Source organism: Nuphar pumila, chromosome 14 (genome assembly GCF_984573655.1).
Source record: "Nuphar pumila chromosome 14, dmNupPumi1.hap1.1, whole genome shotgun sequence".
NCBI classification, from domain to species: Eukaryota; Viridiplantae; Streptophyta; class Magnoliopsida; order Nymphaeales; family Nymphaeaceae; genus Nuphar; species Nuphar pumila.
In genome coordinates this window covers 3933079-3956390 of record NC_143262.1, presented here as the reverse complement: position 1 = coordinate 3956390, position 23312 = coordinate 3933079, and the positions used below count along the sequence as shown (strand labels likewise).

At 38.0% G+C, this 23312-nt stretch overlaps 2 protein-coding genes across 5 annotated transcripts; one reads left to right on the top strand and one right to left on the bottom strand.

Annotated features, from left to right (window-relative positions):
- The first annotated feature begins 5799 nt into the window (after positions 1-5799).
- On the top strand, positions 5800-12536 carry LOC149816115 (polyadenylate-binding protein-interacting protein 7-like). 4 transcript variants are annotated; one of them, XM_089988134.1, is made up of 7 exons: positions 5800-6092; positions 7218-7512; positions 8229-9116; positions 9996-10443; positions 10557-10627; positions 11788-11912; positions 11983-12536. In XM_089988134.1, the coding sequence occupies exons 3-7, from the start codon at positions 8331-8333 to the stop codon at positions 12284-12286; spliced, it is 1734 nt and encodes a 577-aa protein (XP_089844260.1). In that variant the 5' UTR covers positions 5800-6092; positions 7218-7512; positions 8229-8330; the 3' UTR covers positions 12287-12536. The 4 variants fall into 4 exon arrangements, with proteins under 4 accessions (XP_089844260.1, XP_089844262.1, XP_089844261.1 ...); XM_089988135.1 differs by having other exon boundaries at positions 5804-6092; positions 7346-7512; XM_089988137.1 differs by having other exon boundaries at positions 5824-5961; positions 7346-7512.
- Positions 12537-19134: 6598 nt separating this feature from the next.
- LOC149816114 (uncharacterized) lies at positions 19135-21238 on the bottom strand. The gene has a single exon (XM_089987363.1). The coding sequence runs from the start codon at positions 20939-20941 to the stop codon at positions 19397-19399; it is 1545 nt and encodes a 514-aa protein (XP_089843489.1). The 5' UTR covers positions 20942-21238; the 3' UTR covers positions 19135-19396.
- Between the last annotated feature and the right edge of the window lie 2074 nt (positions 21239-23312).

Below are 23312 nucleotides of genomic sequence, written 5' to 3'. Positions count from 1 at the left end.
TTTGATAGTTAGAAGAAAAAAAAACAATATGAATTCGTTGGGAGATAGTGAGAGATGACATGATAGAATTCAGAGCTTCACTTAGATAGCAACGTGAATTAATTGGCTTGAAAAACTATCCCTAAAACAGCATTGGATGATCATGACCATAGTGACAAACATTTTTTAGGCAAAAATCTCGTTTTTCAAAAGCTTGCAAGAAATTGAAATTTTTTCATAAATCTCGCATTTTTTTCAGCAAAATATCGAAAATAAAAAGATAAATTAAAAATATAAAAAATAAATTTTATAAGAAAAATATTAATAAAAAGTATTTAAAAATAAAATTACATGTTTTTTTCATGATAAATAGCCATTTAAAAACGTAAATATCATGTTTAAATCACGGTATTTATGTTTTTTTCATAAATCTCACGATACTTTGAAAACCTTGCGAGAATTTACCGTTTTAAACTTTTAGGCAATTTCTCCGTGAGATTTTTCATAAATCTCACGATATTTGTCACTATGATCATGACAACCTAGATAAAAGATAAAGAGAGAAATCCAAAAACTATGAAAAGGTTTGCTATTTTATTGTTGGTAGCATCCAAGCGAAGGGCACATCTCCTTTCTATATTAAAATATCTGGAATTTTCAAGTTTTTGATATTCCTTACCATATCCAGGAACTGCAATTCCAAGAAATTCCACATTTTGAATGGCTCCAAGACCAATGTAAAAAATAGAACTGCGTTGGGATTCACCATCTTGGAGTCAGCTAACATATTTTTATTATACTTAAAATCTTGAAAGGTGTACTGATTTGTTATCCTTTTCAGCACTTTACGTCACATAAGACAGAGAGAGAGAGAGAGAGAGTACGATCTTAATGTGCCGAGACTTCCCCGTTTCGTGGTTTTTGCCCATGGGAAAATGTGGCCCTAGTTGTCATCGGGTTTGGTTTCCACTCAGGTGGAACTAGATTTGGATCAGATTTTTGGATATGGTATTGGGTCTGAACCCAGATCTAATCGGGTCTAGTATAAAAAACCATACGCAGACCCGATAAGAACTACAAGAACCAAACTCAGACCATACCCGGAAAAATCATATTTTTTAAAAATTTTACATTGAAAATTTGTGGGTCAAAACTCGAGTCGGATCTGTGTCTGGCATAAAATTTCGTAAATTATACCTGAGTCTATGTATTAACCGGACCTTCGGACTTATGTTTTAATCGGGTTTTATTTATCACGATACCTGGATCTTATAGGGTTTGGTTCGGATCGAGTCCGGGTAAACCAAGCCCGTTGACACTCTTAGGCCCTACGAATTCAGGGGTGTTTTAGTCATTTAATGATGGACAAAGCTCCAGATTTTATGAAAATTTGTAAATGGTCGTCAACATTTTGGGTACCCCGTGAATATCTCGAAATCTTCTTCATTTCGGATTCCAATCGAAAGGACTTCTTTGCCGTACGCATAATTTGTACAATACTAAATTACGGAAATGGGCTTACAGTTATTGGTCGAGGACGAAAAACATAATCCGTTTTAAAATAATTTGTTGTAAAATTAAGTGCACAATCGGTAACTCAATGGTACCTGGAGCAAAATGATAGGCTTCATTATAGAGTTAATTACTCATATACCCTCGTGATATAGTTTGTCACAAAGATGCGCGTACCACCTGTCGTATGACACGAGTTCATGATGCAGTTTAATGAACTTTTGAAAAATGTGACGAAAAACACTGGTATTTTTAATGTTTAATTGATAAATATAAAATAATGTTTTATTAATTGAAAGAAAAGTATGTTCACAAACGTTGGCATCAACCTATAGCGACAGACATAGTGAAAGAGTTCACAAAAGCTCAGCTCACTGGTAGGGACGATTTGTATATGTCACAAAGTTGATGGGGCATCACAAGCTCAAAATCCACAAGTGGCAATCCTTGCCGCAAGGTCGAAGCTTGATGTATTACTAATTGGAAGCCAGCCAATGCATTGTGAAAGTGGGTCAGCCCCGTGAGCAGGGGAGGGGGGGGGGGGGGGGAAGGGGATTTTTCCTTGGATTATCGAAAAAAATCTAAGATCCACTCTTATTGTGAGAAAACCCCTTTTTTCATAAGAATTCATCCAGTCCCAGCTCAGAAACTCTACCAAAATTTCATCTTGATCATTGATGGGACACAAAAACGCTGAAGGAATCACTCTAAGAAACCTGAGTAAGTTTTCTCTCCTTACTTTCTTGTTCCATTGATTGTATTTTTTTAGATTCCTGAATTATTTTTTGCATTTTCTTGAGATCTTGATTGAACATTATTTTTTCTATCATGCATATACATCTTTTTTGTCTTTGATCTTACTTGGGTGGGTTCACCATCCAAAACTACCTCACAGGTGCACTAAGGAGTTCAAGAAAATTTAAAAAAAAAAAAAAAACTTTTTAATTTAAAGATCTCAACTTTGATAGAGTTACATGTTGCCATTTGAAAGAGAACAACTAAACTCATATTGAGCAGGCATATCCCATCACTTCAAAATTGAAGGTGGGTTTTAGAGAAAAAAAATCATAAAAATTATTTTCTAAAATCTTAAAAAAATATTTTTTCTTATTGGTGAATTTTCCATCAACAGTGGATTGTGTTTAATGGTAAAATTAACAACACAAATTTACAACTGAAAAATGCAATAAATCTTCATAAAAAAAGTTCGAAACCTGTATAAGAGTATTTCAACTTTAAACCCTCTATGCTATTGTTAGCAGTGTCAATTGATTTAAATGGACAAAACACCTTCGAATCGTAGGGATGCAAATGGATGAAAGTTATCACTTGGATATGAACTAGATCGAGCCAGAATATCATATCAAAAAATATACATTCAAATATGAGTTAGATATGGAAACATATGGACGGGTCTATTCGGATTCGGGTTGAAATTGAATAGGCATTGTCAAATTCAGGTCCTTTGACCCATTATATTTATTTCCTTTGAAATTAATATAATTTACATAGGGTTCAATACCACGAATCATATTATTAAAATAACCTTTTGAAACTATATTTGATTTTTTTATTTCCTTCCAAACAAATGATATAAAATGTCTTTGAAACTAATAAATGTATTCTTTTTAATTAGTTTCATCACTTTTGAACTTCCTTAGTTCAAGTCTTTCTGTTAAAAAAACACCTTTCTGCCGTCACTTTTTTGGCTATTTTCAATCAGTTCCATTGAATATTGCTAATACTTTATAAAAGGTTTACATTTTTATTAGTTCAATGGGATTTCGGTAGCCATATTCTGATGTGCGACATATTTTTTTCAATAATTAAGAAAAAAAACAATCACTGTTCGTATTTTAACTCTTCTTTTTTTTTTGGAGTTGCAAAACATGATCCACCTGTTGATCTTTAGCAATTTAGCCATGACGAATGAATCAAATTGAATAGAAGTTTTCAAATTATTGATAGCTTACACACCTACTTACCGAGAAGTCTTTATATATATATATATATATATATATATATATATATATATATATGAGTTAATTTAATATTAAACTAGTTGTGTTTAGCATTTGATACATTCAAACCTTATAAAATGACTAAGATATATTTAAAAGTTAAAAATTCATGACTACTTTTTCAGTATTATAGGTCTTTTGATTTTTAAGAGAATTGAATAGCCAAACACCTTTTTCAAAAAAATAACTTTATAAATACATAAAATTTATCATTTTTACCTCAAAAAGTAACAACGTATTTTCAAAAATATTACTTTTTAAGAGTATTTTAATCATTTTATTATGGTTGAATTCATCTATTACTAAACACAACTAGATTAATGTTAGATTAACACTATATATATACTTGGTGGTGTTTAAGTTTGTGCTGGTTAGTTATCAAATTCAACATCAACATTTAAACTCTTGGATTGTTGATGCATGGACGATCCATAACAACCAGAATTTTAATTTTAAGTTTTTGTAGTATAATCATGGTGTAGTTTTGCGAATATGATGTAAAAAATGCATCAATTATTAACCAAAACTAAGCCCATTCAAGCAAACTTTTAACCAAACGAATTGACACCTAACTCTAGCAGCTAGGCCTGACCAATGTTGTCTGTATCGGTATTGACCCTGCATCGTTTGGTCAACTATTCAGGTGAATCGGGCAGATAACGATACTCAAGTGAATCATTCTAAATAGGCCATAAAATAATTAAAAAATATTACGTTTGTTAATTTAAAATTATTTTTAAATAACTTTCACATTTATTAAAAAATAATCGATTCAAAGATGAAGTATAGGTATCAGGTAGGGATGGCAGTGGACCGGGGGAAAGAGGGGCCCTGCCCCGCCTCGCCCCGTTTGGACCGGGGATGAAGGGTATGAAACGGGGATGGAGGCGGGGGTGGAGGATAAAATCCATCCCCGCCACGGAGGCGGGGCGGGGGTGGACGTGCACTTTTCCCCGCCCCGTCCCCGCCTCATCCCCGCCCCAACCACTTTTCCCCGCAATATCCCCGCCCCGCCCCGCCTCATCCTCGTTTGGACCGGGTATGAAACGGGGATGGAGGCGGGGGTGGAGGATAAAATCCATCCCCGCCGCGGAGGCGGGGCGGGGGTGGAAACCTTGTCCCCCGCCCCACTGCCATCCCTAGTATCAGGCTTGGGTCAGATAACTACCACCCCACCCGAAAGCCTGAAAAGGTTAACCCACATATCCTCAAGGCTCCTCCATTATTTTGTACTGATAACTAGAAGGTCATCGGAGAACGAGAGGTCAAAAAAACAATTCAAATACAAGATTCAATGGATTTTGAGTTCATTTATTTTTATTTTTTTTATATTTACATAGAAAAACCACCCTCATAATCAATAATCAAAGATGACCTAGGGAAGGCAGTGGATCAAGGCGGACCCGGGGGAGAATGGATCTTGCCCCGTCATGCACTGTTTGGACCAGGACGGGAGGATATGAAGTGAAGAATGGAGCGGGGATGAAGGTTAAAATCAAAACCTATGCAGGGATGGAAGCAGAAATGAACTTACTCTTGCTCACGTCCCGCCTCACTTTGCCCTATCGGTGATCTTCATTAAGGAAATTACTATTATACTTTTATATATAGTATAAAATCATATATATATATATATATAATCCTAACTTAAAATCCTTTAGCTAATTTATTTTTTCCTTTTTCTAATGAGTTGTGTGAGTTCTCATTTCTGGTTTCTCCTTTCTCCAGCGGCAGCGGCAGCGGCAGTGGCAGCGGCAGCGGCAGCGGCAGCGGCAGCGGCAGCCAAAGATTGGAGAAATGGGGCCCTGCCTCGCCTCATCCCACTATCCATGCAAAGGACAACTCTTTGAGTTCATGCATTATTGAGTTTAGGGTTTTCTTATAAATTCAATGAGGCATGGTGAAATTAGTTTATAACTTCTTCTTTTTCGTATCTTTGTTCTCATGTTATTTTTTTAATTAATTAAATATTTAATTTTTGTAGTGTAATTGTAGTATAGTTTTGCCAATCCGGTGGCTGATTTTGTATCAATCGTTAACCAAGAGAACCACGCACGTTCCAGCAAAGCTTTTAACGAAACGAGTTGGCTGTTGACACCAGCTTGCCCTGATTAAGCGCTGAGGTTGTTTTGTCATTTTATTTATTCATAAGGGTATTCTGATAACTTGAAGGACTTCGGCGGACGGTGGTGTTCCTGAAATTTTGGCTTCAACCGTGTGCATTTTGAGAACCTGGGCGCATTAGGAAAATGGAATACATAAATACTGGTCGATTAGGGTCTTGCGTTATTTATTAAACGAGTGAGATGAGGGGAAGAGGATGAGGTTTTTCTTGTGAAGCCTTTTCGTTTTCCTGTGGTGGTGGGGAGAAGGGAGAAGGGTTTTCTAAAGAAGGGGGGAAAAAGAAAAAAAGAAAATCTCGGGGATTTTTAGTGGAGGCAATAACGATGTAGGGTTTGAATCTTAAGCGATCTCTCTTAATTTATTCGATTTTTTTCCTTTTTTTTGGTGAATTTCTGATGGACGTTCTCCCTTCGCTCGTATTCGCGGCAATCTCGTCTCTGATTGAGCTTCGGAAAGGTCTCTCTCTCTCTCTCTCTCTCTCTCTCTCTCTCTCTCTCTCTCTCTCTCATCCGAGCCCTCTTCTTCCGATAGCTCTTTCTTCTCTAATTTCTATCGTTCGCCGGCGTCGTACACCCCTACGATCCGATGCAGAAGCTTCCTTTCCTGGTTCTGTTTGTTTTTTGTGCCCGTCTCGGGTAGATTCATAAGTAATTTTTTCTGTTTTGGTTCTAATTTTTCGAGTTTTCATGGTATGGTGTCGGATTGATTGCTGTGTGTTCATGTCGATCTTAAAGTTTTCTTCAGTAGTTGTCGTCGTCGTCGTCTTCTTGTTGTTGTGGTGTGATGTGCTGTTAAGATTGTTTTTTTTTACTTTGGTGATATGATATTTTTCTATTTTGTTGGAAGTTTTAGGTTGTACGGATTGTCGCGTTATAATACGTAAGAATTATTGGGTTTTTGTTATGATTCCTGACTGATGCTAATAATTTGTGATTAGCTGTTAATCATTGTTTTGGCCACTCATAGTCATGTTTTTGCTCTGTTAGAAGATATGCGGACATTGTATGTGGTATAAAGGATGGGTTGCCATTAGTATTTTTTCCTTCTTGTGAGACACTCAGTTAATCTGGTAACATCTATGTTGGGTTAATTTCAGATACTGTTGAACGTTGTGACTGCTGTATCACTGGCTAAGGTTTACAGGGCAGTGGTTTGAAAGACATAGTGCAAATCCCAATTTTCTTAAGCAAACTTTGTAACGGATATGGGCCTTGTGTTTCTTTCTTGAAATAAAACACAGTAGCCTCGCTGCCTTGTGATGTCCAAATCTCCCTAAATTTCCCTTGTTCTTTCTGCATCATCCATGTTATATCAGTTTTAAACTCCTGCTTAATTGATTATTATGAAACAATTTTGTCAATTTTTTTATCTGAGCTCAACATCAGCCACCCTACAAGCAGAATTTTCAACTTCAACAACTAGATAAACCTGTTTGGGAGCATAAGTCTTGTGTAGGTTGAATAAGTAACAGAAAATTATCCTCTACATTTTATTCATAATCAGCAATCTATGTAGTGTAATTTTCGTTTATTTTTTTAAAAGTCCAGCAAGGATTATATTGGTGTTTTCTTTCACATACAGCGCTGCAACCACAAGCTTATCTATGCTTCTAGTAATAGAAGGAAATACATGTTCCTTCACCTGCCACAATCTAGCCAAAATTTTTGCACTCTGATTCAAGCTGTCTAAAGTCTCTAAATTCCCTTCAGGCATGTAAATAAGAAAGGTTGTGAAGGTTACATTAAGTCCTCCGGTGGTTGTCGAGATTTGCTCAAGGCCTATTGCTCACTCATAATAAGAAGATTGTACTTCTGCAGTATCCATGCATGGATTCATAGATACTACCACACTTGAAAGAGAAAACCATTTAATGGAGGTGAGAATTGCTTGCTTATCAGGAAAAAAGGAAAATAGAGAGGTGAGAATTCCTATGAGTTTCTCACCAGGCCCCACAAATTTTGGGTGGTGGTGTTCTGCTAGAATCCAACTTCAATGGTTTCTCGCAAATTCCTAATGTCAAAAGATACATATAAGCCTTCACCATGGTAATTAGTTTTACCATTTGTGTTGGCAGTGATTACAATGATACTCTAGGTCCCATAGCTTTCTACTCTGCCTTGTTGGGTCTGATTTTTCTGGTCAACCCTAAATCCAAACTCACCCTTAAAGGAAGACTATGTTCATTCTTTTCTTTTCTTGAAAAGAAAGCAAAGTTCCTTTTCATTTAATCTGTGGAAGTAGTTATTTCTTGAAGTACAACTGATTGAAGACCTCCACTAATCCTTGTGACACAAGTTTTGGAAAAAGCCACATCCATTTCTGAATATTGGTAACTGCCAAGATTATCTATTGACAAGATTGCCCCAAACCCACCCTAGACAGGACTTCATTCCTGTTGGTTTCAAAATTTCCGAAAATGGTGGCATAATGCTTTTGGAACTGTCACTCAATTTTCTAAGCATTTTGCGCATTTCCCAAAGATGTACCCAATTGTGTTTTCATTTGATTTGCCATGTTAGAACTGTGGCATTGCAAATTCCGTCTGCTTAGTGTATTGGACTGATTGTGGTAATTTTGGTGTTTATTTTTCAGGCTTAGGGTAACAGTTCGTGGCTGCTTCATCTTACCCTTTCAGGAGGGTTTTTTTTGTTATTGTATTTGCAATACAGTCTTATATTAAATTTAGGATTAAAGATGAATTTGTCTCCCAAAGATCTTCAAAGTACCAAGAGTACAAAGCTGAATACATTTAACAAGACCACAACATTGAATCCAAATGCTGTAGAGTTTGTTCCTTCTGCTCTTAGGGCTTCTTCTGAAAGTAGCAATTTACCTGAGGTTCTAAGAGTTGATGTTTCTGATAGCTCGGGCAAGGCAATCTTAGATCGGGCAGATTCTACTATTTCAAATAATTCAGATGAAGAGGCCCACCAGTACTGGTGTCATCAGCTTCCTGATGATATTACTCCAGATTTCAAGTTTATGGCTGGAAATGAGCAGCCAGGACCGAGTGATATCTCACTTTCTGGTATGTCCTTGCACGATGGCATTGATCTAACAAGGTTTTCTTCGTCAATGAGTGGCATTCAGTTGTTGAACAAGTCACAAGAAATTTCTTCTCATGGTGTTGGTGATGTGAGTTCAAATGACAATATGATTTTCTATGTTCCTCCATATGGAGAAGAGCAGTCACCATCAGCTTTTTTGACTTTGCCAACAAACCCATGGGACAAGCAGTTACTGAATGGTGATCAGCATTTGGGCAATGGAAGGGAAGGGCATGCTTTCGATGGAGATTCAAATGCTAGTTTCCTGAATGAGTTTTCATCTGAACGGGTGGGGCTTGATGACATTGTGGCTAGCCATGTGGAAGTCTTGGCTAAAGAATTTCCTGGTTTTGCTGCTGAAAGCTTGGCAGAGGTTTACTATACTAATGGATGTGATTTGAGCTTGACTATTGAGATGCTTACACAACTTGAGGTATGAAAGTTGGTGACTCTCTGCAAGAGCTAATTGTTCATGCATGAATACCCTAAATTGGATTTGTAAATTATCTATTTCCAGTTTATATGCAAGCATATGTAAAATAGTGCCAAAATCTTTTCATTTCATTGAATTGGCTTGTGGCATTTATTCAAGTGCCTTATCTATTCATGTTCACATTTTGACCCAGCCAAGACCCAAACAACTGGATGTAGGACCAATTCAGGTCTGATTCGACAGCAGTTTGGATCTAGTTCTGATGGGTGTCACTAGCTGGATCCAGATCTGGCAATGGAATGGCCCAACTTGCATCTGGAACTGCAAGAACCATATGCGACTATGATCCAGGCCCAAACCCGTAAGCATATGTGTGTACAGTCCAGGCTCAGTGCAGTTGTAAAATGTCGGATCTGGCTATGATCAATGTGTGGCCTGCGAAAACAGTCATTTAGGATTTTATTGGCACGAATTCTGGATAGCTGTCAAAAATGAAACAAAAAAGAAAGAAAATATGGTAATGAATTTTATATAAACTGCCTAAACGAGATGTACCCTTGAATTTTAATAGTGATATGACAAAGGTGGGTAACAAAAATGGGAAAGTGACTATTGATTTATGATTTTATTGGAGCATTTGCTCATCCCTTATTGCTTCTGCTTTTTGCTTTTGTGCATATTGTTTATCAGTGGTACATCAGAGATGCTTTGCCATCTCAGATATATGGCTTCCGAAGGGTAGTATTTGATAAGCCTCGTCAACTCTCTCATTGTGTACTCAACTTGGTTAGTTCTGGCTTTCCTCTGTACGGCTATGAAGATATTGCTAATTTAGATTTGTGTTTTCCTTTCTTTTTTCTTCTCGTGTACAATTTGCAGCTTCAGGTAGATTCTGGGCTTAATCAGAGCATCAGTTCAAAAACCTTGTCAGCTCCAAACCTTAGTTCTCTGGACTTCCCTGCACTTCCTGTGGCAGATTCTCAGAACGGCCTACCCAAGTATGCAGGGGATGATCTTGTGCAAGCTGTCAATCCTTATAGATCAAGTGACAATGAGAGTTTCCTTTTTGGAAAATCAATTTTTTCTGGTACATCTAGAAATGCAACAGATTTTGCTTCAGCAGTGCGTAAACTAGCCTCATCTGAATCTGGTAATTGGAAGTATGAAAAAAAGGGTTCAACAGATACAAGTATAGGGACAAGTAGGGGTTCACAGCTTCTAGCTGGCTCCTACACTGGAAATGGTAGATCTCTAAATGGTGATAGGCTGCTGAATTATGGCACAGCACGGTCAGCTCCTGTCTGGCTTGAGACTGGAGATGCAGTGGGTAATAATCATGAATAGCATCTTTTTCGTCTTTTTTTTTTTCGAAGTTAGCTTAAGGGGTTATTTAACTTATGGTTTGCATCTGCACATGCTGACATTTGGGATGGCTGGCAGCCAATATGTATTCAGAACTTAGAGAAGAAGCTCGAGATCATGCACGCATCCGCAATTCATACTTTGAACAGGTAATTATTATGCGAGACTTGTTTGCTAAGACTTTGATGGAATTCATCGACTCTTATTTATGTCAGATATCTGACATCTTTGTTGACTGATAGCAAGAGCTAGTGGACAACAATCATTTTACACATGCTTAGTTGAATAGGTCACAAATCCTTTTGTTTCTTTTCCTGTCCTTTTTTTATGGCTCATTTGTTACATGAAAAACAACCCATTTCCAGAAATGGGTTGTTTCCCGTCATGGATGAAACAAACACCCATATGCCCACTAATGTGGGTCGCACAGCTCATTTCCTATAAAAGTCCTTTCCTACAGAAGACCCTTCACACATTCCCTCTCGGAAGGTGTTTACGTCACCAGTCAGTGTTGTTTCGAAAGGTGGGCCTTTCATATGAAAGGCACCACCCTTGAAACAAGGGGCCCTTTAGGAAATGGTTCATGATTTGTTATGTTAGTGTTTCCATACCGATCTTATCATAACTCATCCGGCAAAGTGTGACACTCACCAATATTGATCCACAACCACAACTCTATGATCGTGCAGCAAGGATAGTGATTTTCCATTTCAGGATTCAACTTAATGCACCATCTTTCCAGCCAGAGGGAATTCTCACAGGATGCATGTAGTCCAACCTGTGAGAGTTGCACAAGATGTATTTTTCCAAGCATTTCAATATAATTGAGTGGTTGTCTCTATAAATGTATTTCTGGCTGTCACCTGGGTACGGGTACGGAGGGTACGACATGGCAATTCCAAAAAATATGGGTACAGGGACATGCAAAATATATATTATATATCTAAAATATACTGAAAATATATATTATATATCTAAAATATGCTGAAAATATATATTATATATTTAAAATATAATATAGGACATGGCAAATGCCTTGTCCAGGTACCAGTACCCGTGTTGACATGGGTACGGCACCTTGGGTGCCGTGTTGCAGTAACATAGATTTCTGGACATTTTGGAGTGTATACTTGGTTGATGGTGCCGTTTATATCCTTCAAGTGCATATTTACCAACTAAAAGTAATCACTTTTACTGGGACCACAATTTCATTCTAGTGAAAACTAATTATATTCCACTTAACAAATCAAAGTTTTGAAATTGCTATGAAGTAACTTTTCATTATACATTCTGATGTGTACTTTGGCAGGCAAGGCAGGCTTATCTTATTGGAAACAAGGCCTTGGCTAAGGAGCTGAGCATAAAAGGGCAACTACACAATATGCATATGAAGGCAGCTCATGGGAAAGCTAGAGAATCAATTTTCCGGCAGAGGTTGGTCACATGATGGTCCTTCCCTTCCCCCCCACCATTAATTAAGAGGCTTACTGTTTATTTGATACAGGAATCCATCTGCATCTAACCCCCAGGGTTATGCAAAAGGCCAGGAGAGGTTGATTGATCTGCACGGTTTGCATGTTAGTGAAGCCCTGCATGTACTGAAGCGCGAGCTGAGCATCGCTAGAAACACTGCAAGATCAGCATCTCAACGCCTGCAAGTGTACATCTGTGTAGGAACAGGGCACCACACAAAAGGATCCCGTACACTTGCAAGGCTGCCAACAGCAGTTGAAAGGTACCTGCTTGAAGAAGAGCGTCTGGAGTACAGTGAGCCACAGCCAGGACTGCTGCGGGTTGTGATATATTGACACTGTAAGGTATAGGAAAACCAAAAGTTCCATTCTTGTATTTCTTCTGTACATGAAGAAACAGAAAAATACAGAATCAGGGTCACCGGGTGAAAAAAGAAAAATGAATTCCTGTTTAAAGGTGACATTCACGTCACTTTTTGGAGAAAAAAAAATGGCGGGTACATTTACCCCCCTTTCTCTCTCGTACTCTATATCCTGCTGTACAAGAAGCAAATTCTGCCTCCATCTTTCAGAGGCCCTTGCATGAGATCCGACCTGCTTTGTGTCCATTGATTAATTACTAACCTCCCAAGCTTAATGGTGTCTTAAAACAAAAGTAGGTTAAAGTTTCTTATGTTATTTGTAAAATTGTAGGTTTACCAGTGATTGTGAATCTGTTCGGCGAAAAACACTGTTGAAAGGTAAGAGTGTGCTTTTGTATTGCTGCTAAATCATTTAAAGGTCTCATCTAGTAGGGGCGACTTGTAAATGTCACCAAGTCGGTGGGGGTGTCACAAATTTAAAACCCACAGGGAGCATGCATCCCTTGCAGCAAGGTTAAAGCTGGGTGTACTCCCCGATGGGTAGGGGGGACCTCAAGGGTTTTACCAACTGGATGCCAGCCACTGTGCTGTCAGTGATGTGGGGTTTTCACTTGGCCTGGCAAAAAAAATTATGAACCTTTAAAATGGCAACTCTTCTGTGGCTTCAGAGTCTCAGACAATGAGATTATCAAGTTAAGCTCGTGTTATGGTCTTGGAAACAGGCAAATATATCATGTGATTGTATCAATCAATAAGATGATTTCTCCTAATGCCTGTAATTGGTGCGAGCTCCAATCAACATTCTAGTGCTCAGTGCCAGAAAAAACTCAACTTAAAAACATGATATCCAAGGTAGGTGCATCACGAATGTCCGTTCTCATAAAAAAGCCTAAATTTAACGTCTTTGAGCCACCTCATGTCTTTTGTTTTGAGATATGGGATCAGGTCAGAGTGTGCTCTGATGGTATTCTGTCAGAGAACTTCTGGATGCCATTGATCTCAAGATGAACGGCATCCAGAACCTGTACAAATGAGATGTCTATCGCTTGGATGGGCACCACTCTTTTTTTTTCGATGTTTCTGTTTTGGATGGACGGCATCCGTATGATTTAAAATATATGGCTCACAATGAGCTTGTTCACTGTTTTGATGTGTCATTCCTCTGACATGATCTCTGTTTGTTTTCACTAGTCAGTGGGATATTTTTGTTCCAGAACTGGAATTGAGAGTTCGTTTTGGGTTATCTGAACTTGGCAGCTCGGATCATATGGGTTAGCTGCTCTAACTGAGAGAGCAGGAACTGGTGGAAGGCTGCTTGTTTTGGTAGTAGAGAGGTGATAATAGGATTATGCAGGGTTAAGGATTTTGCCCCTCAGATTAGAGTTTTGGATTTAGTTCCTGATCTTCATACTTGCCTTTTGTATTTTTGTCATTTGGGATCCAATGGAGGAATAGGCCTCCGGAGTGAGGGGATATTTAAGTCTGAAGACAATATCATGATGTAAAGTGTGACCACATTTTTAGATGTACATACCTTCAATAAAAAGGGGGGGAGAGTGCTTACCCCCGAGCACTTTCCTCGCGACAAAAAAAGAAAACATGCATGGATATTGTAAGAAAATTAAAAAAATCTACGTCTCTTTCTCTCTCGTCTGTTTACAGTGATTTGTACACCAAAAAACATGTCTTGAATCTACTGCTTTGATATGAAACTTGATTTTCTAACTTATGAATTTAATATGGATTGTACGATGATGACAATGATTGCACCAGGATAAACATAAACATGATTTATTGTAGTCTCAACCTAACTCCAGCCATGTATAGCAAGTCCATGGCCTCACATCTATCACTATCAAGAAGGATCTGGTGGAGCACATCAAGACCATGATAATAAAGAGCCCCATCAAGCAAGTATGGTATTCAGGCCGTTGCATTACGCCTGTATATTATAGATCTTCCTTTCTTGGTATCTCTAAAAACTGCACAACTTCGTTGATGGATATATGCAATACATGCCACGCTATTTCAGTTCTTTGAACAATGATATCAATGGTAGGCATCGGACCGTGCACGATGGTAGGATGTGATGATAATAGTGACACATGCGGTTTTCATGTTTACACCACAGTGGTGCCAAAAATAAGGGGATGACTCCTGCAATCTCTTCTTTTTCCCCATTTATCATCCTGCTTTAAAACCAAAAGCGTGATCGGCTAGAAGTATTGCACACAAGTACACAACTAAGCAAGTAGTAATAATAGAACTTGGTAAATAAGAAACATCTGTGTAGAAGACTCGGTGTAGCAATCCCTCAACTGCTCTAAGCTAATGATATTTCATATTACATAATCTCTTCAATGATACATGTTGAGAAGCCTCAGAGAACACAAAAAGGACATGTCCTTCCAGCATTGTAGAACAAGCAGGGGTGAGCAAGGAGCCTGGCTAACCCAACTTGAGCATCATCTAGCCTTAGCCTGACAAGTTTTAGAATTTAGAGTAACCCAAACCCGAAGATACCCACCCCACTGGCACATTGGTCAACGGCTCATGCAGGGTCACACCCAAAACTTAGTTCTAGAATCCAGAACTCTCGCTCATATATATATATATATATATATATATATATATATATATATATATATATATATATATATATATATATATATATATATATGGGAAGAGATAACGCCCAACCAAAGGAAGGGACAAACCACACAAACCAGTTCCAAAAATCAATTTTAGAAGTGGTTTTTTTTTTTGGCAAATCCAACCGGTGTGATCTCCATGGTAAAAAATGTAAGAACAGGCTCTTATAGCAATTCTTTTCAATGTGTACATAGGATTTTATAATGTGCTAAAAATCAACACTTTGAAAATTTTTGAAGTTTTCTAAGTCATAAAAAACCAACCTATACATCAAAAAGCTTTGCAATAAGAGCCAGTTCTTAGTTTTTTTTTCATGAAGATCACATTGGAACGGTCAGATCTGCCAAAAAATGCCTTAAATATTATTTTTAAAAGTGGTTTTGTAGTTGGATGGTTCCCCTTCCCTCTCTCTCTTTATCTCTCTATATACAGAGAGAGAGAGGGAGTGTGTAATATGTATCTTCCAGACCATTTATCTCCCATACGTCTTTAAATAACATACTTGCATGTGTTTTTATTTTAATCTAAACCCATAGATGTGATCTCTATGCTTTGTTTAGTAGAAAACATGTATTAGTTTGTTTATTTTCATGTATAGATGTGTTTTTAGCTAAACATAAAAATCAACGGTACATATTGCACCAAAATTTGATAAACTAAAAAACAATATTTTTTGTGAAATAGACTGTTTTTTAAAGAGGTCTGAGATGGTTTGGAAGATACACATTACTCTCTCTCTCTCTCTCTCTCTCTCTCTCTCTCTCTCTCTCTCTATATATATATATATATATATATATATATATATATATATATATATATATAGTCACTAGAATATGAGAACTGAAAATATGAGAACTAATGTGTGAACTATGATTTTCATGTATTTTTTGTTCTTTTCTCTTGAATTTAACCGTACGGATGTGATCTAAGGGATTGGTTTTATAAGAATCCGCTCTTGAATCATCCTATTTTGATGCAGAAACAAAAAAATTTTAAGACTTTAAAATCAATGGCTCATAACCTTCATAAATATTCAAGCATTAAAAAATCACATCTTTTCATCGAAAATACACGATTCAATGGTTGATTCCTAGCAAATTCACCATGCCAAGCATATCCACATGGTTGGATTTGCAAAAAAAAATGTTGGAAATGCCCATATTTCTAGTTCTCATATTCTAGTGACTCTCTCTCTCTATATATATATATATAGAGAGAGAGAGAGAGATAGATATATAGATATATATATATGGACCACTGGAATATGAAAACTGGAAATATGATAACTAGGGTGTGAACTAGACATTTCCAATACTTTTTTTTGCAAATCTGACCATGTAGATGTGTTCAGCACTGTCTATTTGCTAGGAATCGACTCGACTGTTGGATCATATTTTTTTACAAAAAAAAATTATATACTCAAATATTTATAAAAACTCTAAGATGCCGTTTTTCAACCCTTAAAAATCTTATGTATAGCAATTGGATGGACTCGAGCCGATCCTTTCAAAACCAAGCATGTAGATCGCATCCATACAGTCAGATTTAAGAAAACAGAAAAAAGAAAAGCCCGTCAAAATCTCAGCTCACACTCTAGTTCTCATATTCTAGTGGCTATATATATATATATGTGGGGGGGGGGACCGTCAGGGCCTAAAACTTGACCCAAGTTGGGCCAGCTCGGCTTGGCCTGGTGGGCTGCCCAGCCCATTTTGCTCACAGCTACTTACAAGCAACCAATAAATAACAATTTAAAGACCATTATTTCAAAGTTGTGCTCGAGAGGCAGAAACCCGAAGCCATCTAATTTCTAATTGTGATATGGAACGGTAAGTGTCAATAATTCAACAGATTGAAAGAAAAATTTAAAGCTGCTGTCATTGTAACATGCTGGACACTAGTCAAGTACAGGTGCAAACAATGGATAATGTAACACATAATATTGGTTGGATAGTGAACCAATGTAACAGAAAAGCATTTGTCACAAACAACAAAAAGCATGGCATCAGATCTGTATTATGGCTAAATTGGACGGCCTGGAATACAATTTGGAAATATGACAATTAAATCATAGAGAGCTATGCGTCTACCATTGCATGCTGGATGTTTCTATGCCAAGAAACAAAAAGATGGATAATTACCAGAGGTGAAATAAAATCAGTAAGAAAGCATCATCGTGAACGCTCATGGAGCTTAATGAAACCCACTAAAAGTGAAGAACCCAAGAAGGCAGTTTCTGTTAGAAGTATGGCCACTAAAACCTATGATTTCAAGCACTGCGGATGCCTGCTGCCACCATTGCACTCAGCATCATTGGCAAAAGTTATTCTCTCCAACAAAATCCTTCACATAGTCAAGAAAGCCAATACTTAAGTCTGTGCATATCTTCAAATCCAAACCAGAAATCCTAGGATGAAAGTGCGACACCATCTCTCAAACAGAAGAACAAAGACGAGTAACTTTGTACAATATGAAAGAAGTGATAGGAGAAATAGATAAAGCACCACTCTGTTAACATAACCACAGAGAAAGACTTTCTAACCAAGCAGTGCCTTCTCCATGACAGAGTCATAGTGCAAATCAACCAGCAAAACAGCTCAGCGCTAACAGCAAAGGCCATAGATTGAAATATAATGTTATGTCAGATAGAAAAGCATCTACAGGATGAATTCATAGAAAGTCTAACTTCTCCATGACACCCTACAGGAATTGTTGAGAGAAGTATCACAGCTTGCAAAGTCAACTTAAAGTTCACAAGAAAAAGAAATTTTCATCTATTCTATCATAACCTTTCCAAATTTGGACACATCTAGAGGCATGAAGGTATAGGTGAACATCACCGAGGATATTTGTTAACGAGTTCTATGTGAAACTTGGTTCTGACTTCTGAGCAACAAAAGCATCACCATATGAGATGGAAGAGAAATCAAAGGTTCCCACGTAATTCTGCAGGAACATGTGTAATGCTTACAGAAAATAAACACCAAATGAAGTCCCGCTTCATTAATTTCAGTTGGAAAAAAGAAATGGCAGAGATAATGATTTAGATGTTAAGCATAGTCATACACCAGGATGCTGAACAAACAACAGAAGGGCAGCATCGCATGATCATCATGGTCAAAATGAGAAGGTGCTAGTTGTGGCAGCAGCAGCCCAAAGAATATAGAATCATGGTTGCAGAGAGACACACTCCCATCAGCCGTGTGAGAAGTTTATTACGCAATTAAAGTGTTTAAAAGTCTGATGTTTTCCCATGATGACAATTATGTCTTGTCACCAGAAGGCCTTTCATGAGAAATTTTCATTCTATTCTGGTGGTGCATGAAGAAATTCATTTGTGCACCTATGTCACATGGGTGCGGGTGCGGCACTTTCAAAAAACTTGGGTGCGGCAAAAATATAAATAAATTTATATATATATATAAAGTCCAAAAGTTGGACATAAATGACCTTGGGTGTGTTGACTGCACCCAGGGTAAGGTTGACCGCATCAGGTGCAGATGCAGGTGCGGGTGCGGGTGCGGATGCGGATGCGGATGCGGATGCGGATGCGGATGCGGATGCGGATGCGGATGCGGATGCGGATGCGGATGCGGATGCGGATGCGGATGCGGATGCGGCACCTAGTTGGAGAGTCCCTGTGACATAGTTGTGCACTTAGTTGCACTTAGTTACATTTTATTACCTCAAGGTCTTTCATGAGATACTTTCATTCTATTCTGGTTATGTGTCATTAATAGTTGCATGTTCATAAGCATCTATACCAAATCATACTGCACTTACAGTCACTGAGATCCCAAAGCCGCTGATATTGTATAATGTTGATATTTAAGGGTGTAATGGTCAGAACAACAATAATGCAATGAAACATATTAGATCATTTTCTGAATTTCTGGAAGTTACCAGAAAGAGAAAACATATATTGCCTTGGAAATGTCTATTTTCTTCCAAAACTTAGAGGTGATGGAAATTTTTGAGAGAATGTATGATGTGCTGCTAAGGTCCTGGAATTGGAGAATTCCAAGAGACCCGATTTGAGGAAGCACTTTATGTCATAAGTATAAGCAATAAGCACTACAATTAGTACTTTGAGAATCAAAAGTTCAAACTCTTCATACAGGATTTCTAATAAAACTACAGAAAAAAAATTGCAAAAGTGAATTGCTAGAATTGGCTGAAACAGGGGTTTTCATTACTTGTGACAAGTGCAGAAAAGAAACAGCAGAGGTAAATGCACGATAAAATCAGCATAGTATGCATACTCATCAATGACCTCACTGATCTGATGTAGATGGCATCTTGCAAGATTCAATAAAGAAAGGTGGAGAAGCAGTGTGTTCAACTAGGCCACGTGAACCCTCAGTGGAATGCTCCTAATAGCATTCCTTTTCAAATAATCGGAATCATCTGAATCGCTCTTCCACTCAGTTTTTCAACTTTTAGCAAGTCTTTCATACATTTTTTCTTTTCCTACTTTACTGAGACTGTGTTTCAACTTTGACAATGTTTTGGAGCTCAAGGAAATTCCCCTTTCAAGCATTTCCTCGGCATACTTGCATGCTTCAGGCAGTCTATTTTGCTCTCGAAGACCAGTTATTAAAATGTTAGCATTTTCATCCCTAAATGTGCTGTTCTTTTCCAGCACATGTTTCCAAACTTTGATGGCCATATCCGGATCTGATTCATCCAGAAACAACTTAATTCCCAGGTCACAGTTACTGTCACTAAGCTGGAATTCATTCTTGACCATTTCATGAAATATACTTGCAGCCAGACGTGATTTCCTATCCTTTGCAAGAGTCTTGAATAGCAAATTATAAGTATGTGAATCAGGACAAGCTCCATAATATACCATGTCATCGAAAAACTGGGAAGCCAAGCCGATCTCATGTGAATGACAGAGCAACGCTAGCATTGAATTGTACATTGGAGTGTCTGGCATGATGCTGTTTGCAAGCATCGTCTTCCACAGTGACAAAGCCATGTAAACATTATCATTCTTTGACAGTTTTTCCAATGCAGTTCTGAAGAACTTCAACCCGGGGGAACAATTGTGGCTTCTCATCTCATTCAAAACCCTCATAGCCTCTCGCATCATTGAATCCTTCACCAGCACGGTCAGGAACGAATCGTATGCAGGAACGTTAAACGGATCCCAACCAAATTCCTTAATCATCACGTCGAATGTGATCTGAGCTTTTACAGAATTCCCCTCATTCTCCCAACCTTCCAACAGAATCGCGCATGTATCCGCATCCGGCTTTATCCTACCCTTCACCTTTTCTAAGAACTCCTCAGCCTTTGAAGTCTGCCCATCTCTACAAATCGCACTGAAAAGAGAATTGAGAGCCATGACGTCTTGAGGAACACCGTACTGATCCAGAACTTCGAACGTCATGATAGCTTCCTTCACGCGATCGGCCGCGGCGTAGCTGCCGAAGACAGAGGCGAACGTCGCCAACGACGAAATCCCTTCTTTTCTCATGGTTTTCACAGAGTCCCACATCGCGTCGAACAGCCAATTCTTCCCCAATATGTCCACTACCAAATTCCAGGCATAAGGGCTAAGAGTGTTGTCGAGCTGCCGCCCCGCCCACCGGAAGAACTTCAAGGCGGCGTCAGGGAAACCGTACGAGAGCTTCAGCACCTCCTCCACTTCCTCATGGTTAACCCTAATCCCAGAATCGTCGAGCGCGGCCTCCACGCCGGAGGGCGGCGTGTTGGCGACGATTTCGCACAGCAACTTGATTTTCAGCGACAGATTCGGTGAGTCGAGGTACGAAGTGAACGCCGGCTTCTTCCGCAGCAAGGTGGAGGCGGAGGGAGCGGCCGCCGCCGCGGGATTGAAGAGCCTGTTGGCGGGATCGAGCGAGGGAGAAGAGGCAGTCGCCAGAGATGAAGTGAGGGTTTTCTTGTACCCATCACGTCTCGAGAGCTCGTCTGAGAACGAACTAGAGTCCCTCTTTCTTACAGACATTATCTTTCTCGCGTTTACCAACAAAAATCGGGAAAATAACGCAAGAAAAAGAAAGCGGAAGAGAAAGAAAGACGGAGAAAATAGATAACCAAGAAACGATAACTACGTCAGATATTTCAACGATTCAGTAATTTGCAGGTTGAGATGAGAGAGGAAAACCATGAAAAAGGAATAACAAGAAGAAGAAGAACCCTAAGTGGTTGGGTATAAAGGTGAATAGGTCCGGCTTCCTAATGCTTACCTGTGCCGGAAAACCACTCTTACAGTCGATAGAAAACCACTTCTGGAGGGTCGGAGAGTCTGGTTCCCGGCGACGAGCGACGGTGACGATCCGGTACTGCTTGAGAATGAAAGCGAAGAGGCTAAGAACGCAGTTATATGACTATGGAACGGGCAGAGCCCAACGAGTCGCAAGTGGGCTCGGTTGTTGGCTCGTTCACTTGCTGGAGGCGCAAGTGGGCTCGGTCATTTGTAGTCACGAATCACATTATTAGGAAAAAATCTCGGCAAGAGAAAATCTCATTAGCTCGCAAACAGTTTTTATCTCTTAGACATTTGCGATTTGGGAGCTGCCGAACATGCCCTTAGATTTTTCATTTGGAGGGCCTTCCTCTCTAATGTCTGATTTGTTTATTGTCATCAATAACGTGAATAAATAGGTGGATTGGTGTCCACATTTGGGCATATCAAGTGGTACGGTGTTATAATTCATTGATTGTTTTTTTGGGGGAATTACCCTAGCAGTGTTAGAATAAAAAGAACAAAAAAAAAAACTCTTCACTCACCTTCATTATCTCTAAAGCCTTGGAGATTTTCGACTTTTGAAAAAACTATAAAAATTTATTAAAATTGCCAGCAAAAACATTTTTTAATAGGGATCAAACCCTTGATGGGTTACGTTGCACACAAAAAAGATTATACTAAATTTAAAATATGATAACATAACACAAATAAAATACTTTTGTTCAAAATAATGATAAATTATTTAAAATATTACAAAACTAATACAATGTTATGTAGCTGAATTCAGTGATCGATAAAGAAAAATGATTAGCTCGATCAATAACACTGCATTTGCTCTGCATCATAATCTTTACAAGCAATAATTTGCCCATAAAAAGGGTCAAACTTGTGACAGTCTAGTAGGTATATATCAATTCCAAATAACTCAAGATATTAAAAGCATATTCAAGTACCACAATTTATATCTATTTGTGCAACTCAGATGCCACAGTTGATCAACAGTTTTTACATAGATTTATTTCACAAAAAAGTGCATGTGTTACAATAATAATACTGATAATTACATGAAAGAACATATTTAAATAATTGCATTATGAGACATATTTTCATTTTATGCATAATATTATTTTTTGATGGACTAACTCATCGTCTGCAGCAGCTCTAGGCTCTACTATTGAGTTATGCAACTATTATTGTAAACTTCTATTCATATATTTTGTATCGTACGAATGTTCACTCAAGCATTTTAATCACCAATTAAGTATTTAATATAATATAAATGACCACCCATGCATTTGATATAATGCAAATGTTCACTCAAGCATATAATAAAGATGACCACTCATGCATTTAATATAATGCAAATGTTCACTCAAAGAATATAATATAGATGATCACTCATGCATTTGTTATAATGCAAATATTCACTCAAGCATTTTTTTATCAGGATATATTTTCGTATCAAAATTCGTGATTCAAAAGGTTTGTGTTTTGATATTTATTCTCTATGCAGGTATTCGCAAAGCTACTCATCGTCGTATTAGTGAAGATCATTCAAGTGTTTATTATGCCATGTATTTTCAATTATCCTAAATGACTAATTGAACAAATACTAAGAAAAATAGTTTGTAATCGAGAGAGAAATTCTGAAATGTCACTCACTTAATATGCATGCAACTTATACTATTGTAGTAGTTGATGATCTATCACCTAAGACACATTCATAGCTCGAGCCTCAAAAACCTACGTGTGAATTGAGACTACTAGGATGTCTTGTTACTAAAAACATATCAACATCGCTCGAGGCTTGCACCACCTACCATCTCCAAGGTAAACTCACTCTGAATGGGTATAAGAGTTGTATTTTTAACGAGATTCATCATTTCTTATGTCTCGAAACAATAGGCAGATATCAAAGTTGAGTAACCCAAGTGTCCATTCAAGGTAACCCCTCAATTTTGTTTCACTCATATGTACCCAACCCATGTGGTATTGTTCTGATGTCTTTAGCCTGTTTGAGCAACTTGTCTGTGAAGGTGAATAACCACTCATTTATTATGTATGTGTTTTTTATAGCTTAGTGCATGTTCGCACCTCATGGATTCTTATCGAACCCCCACTCATTATA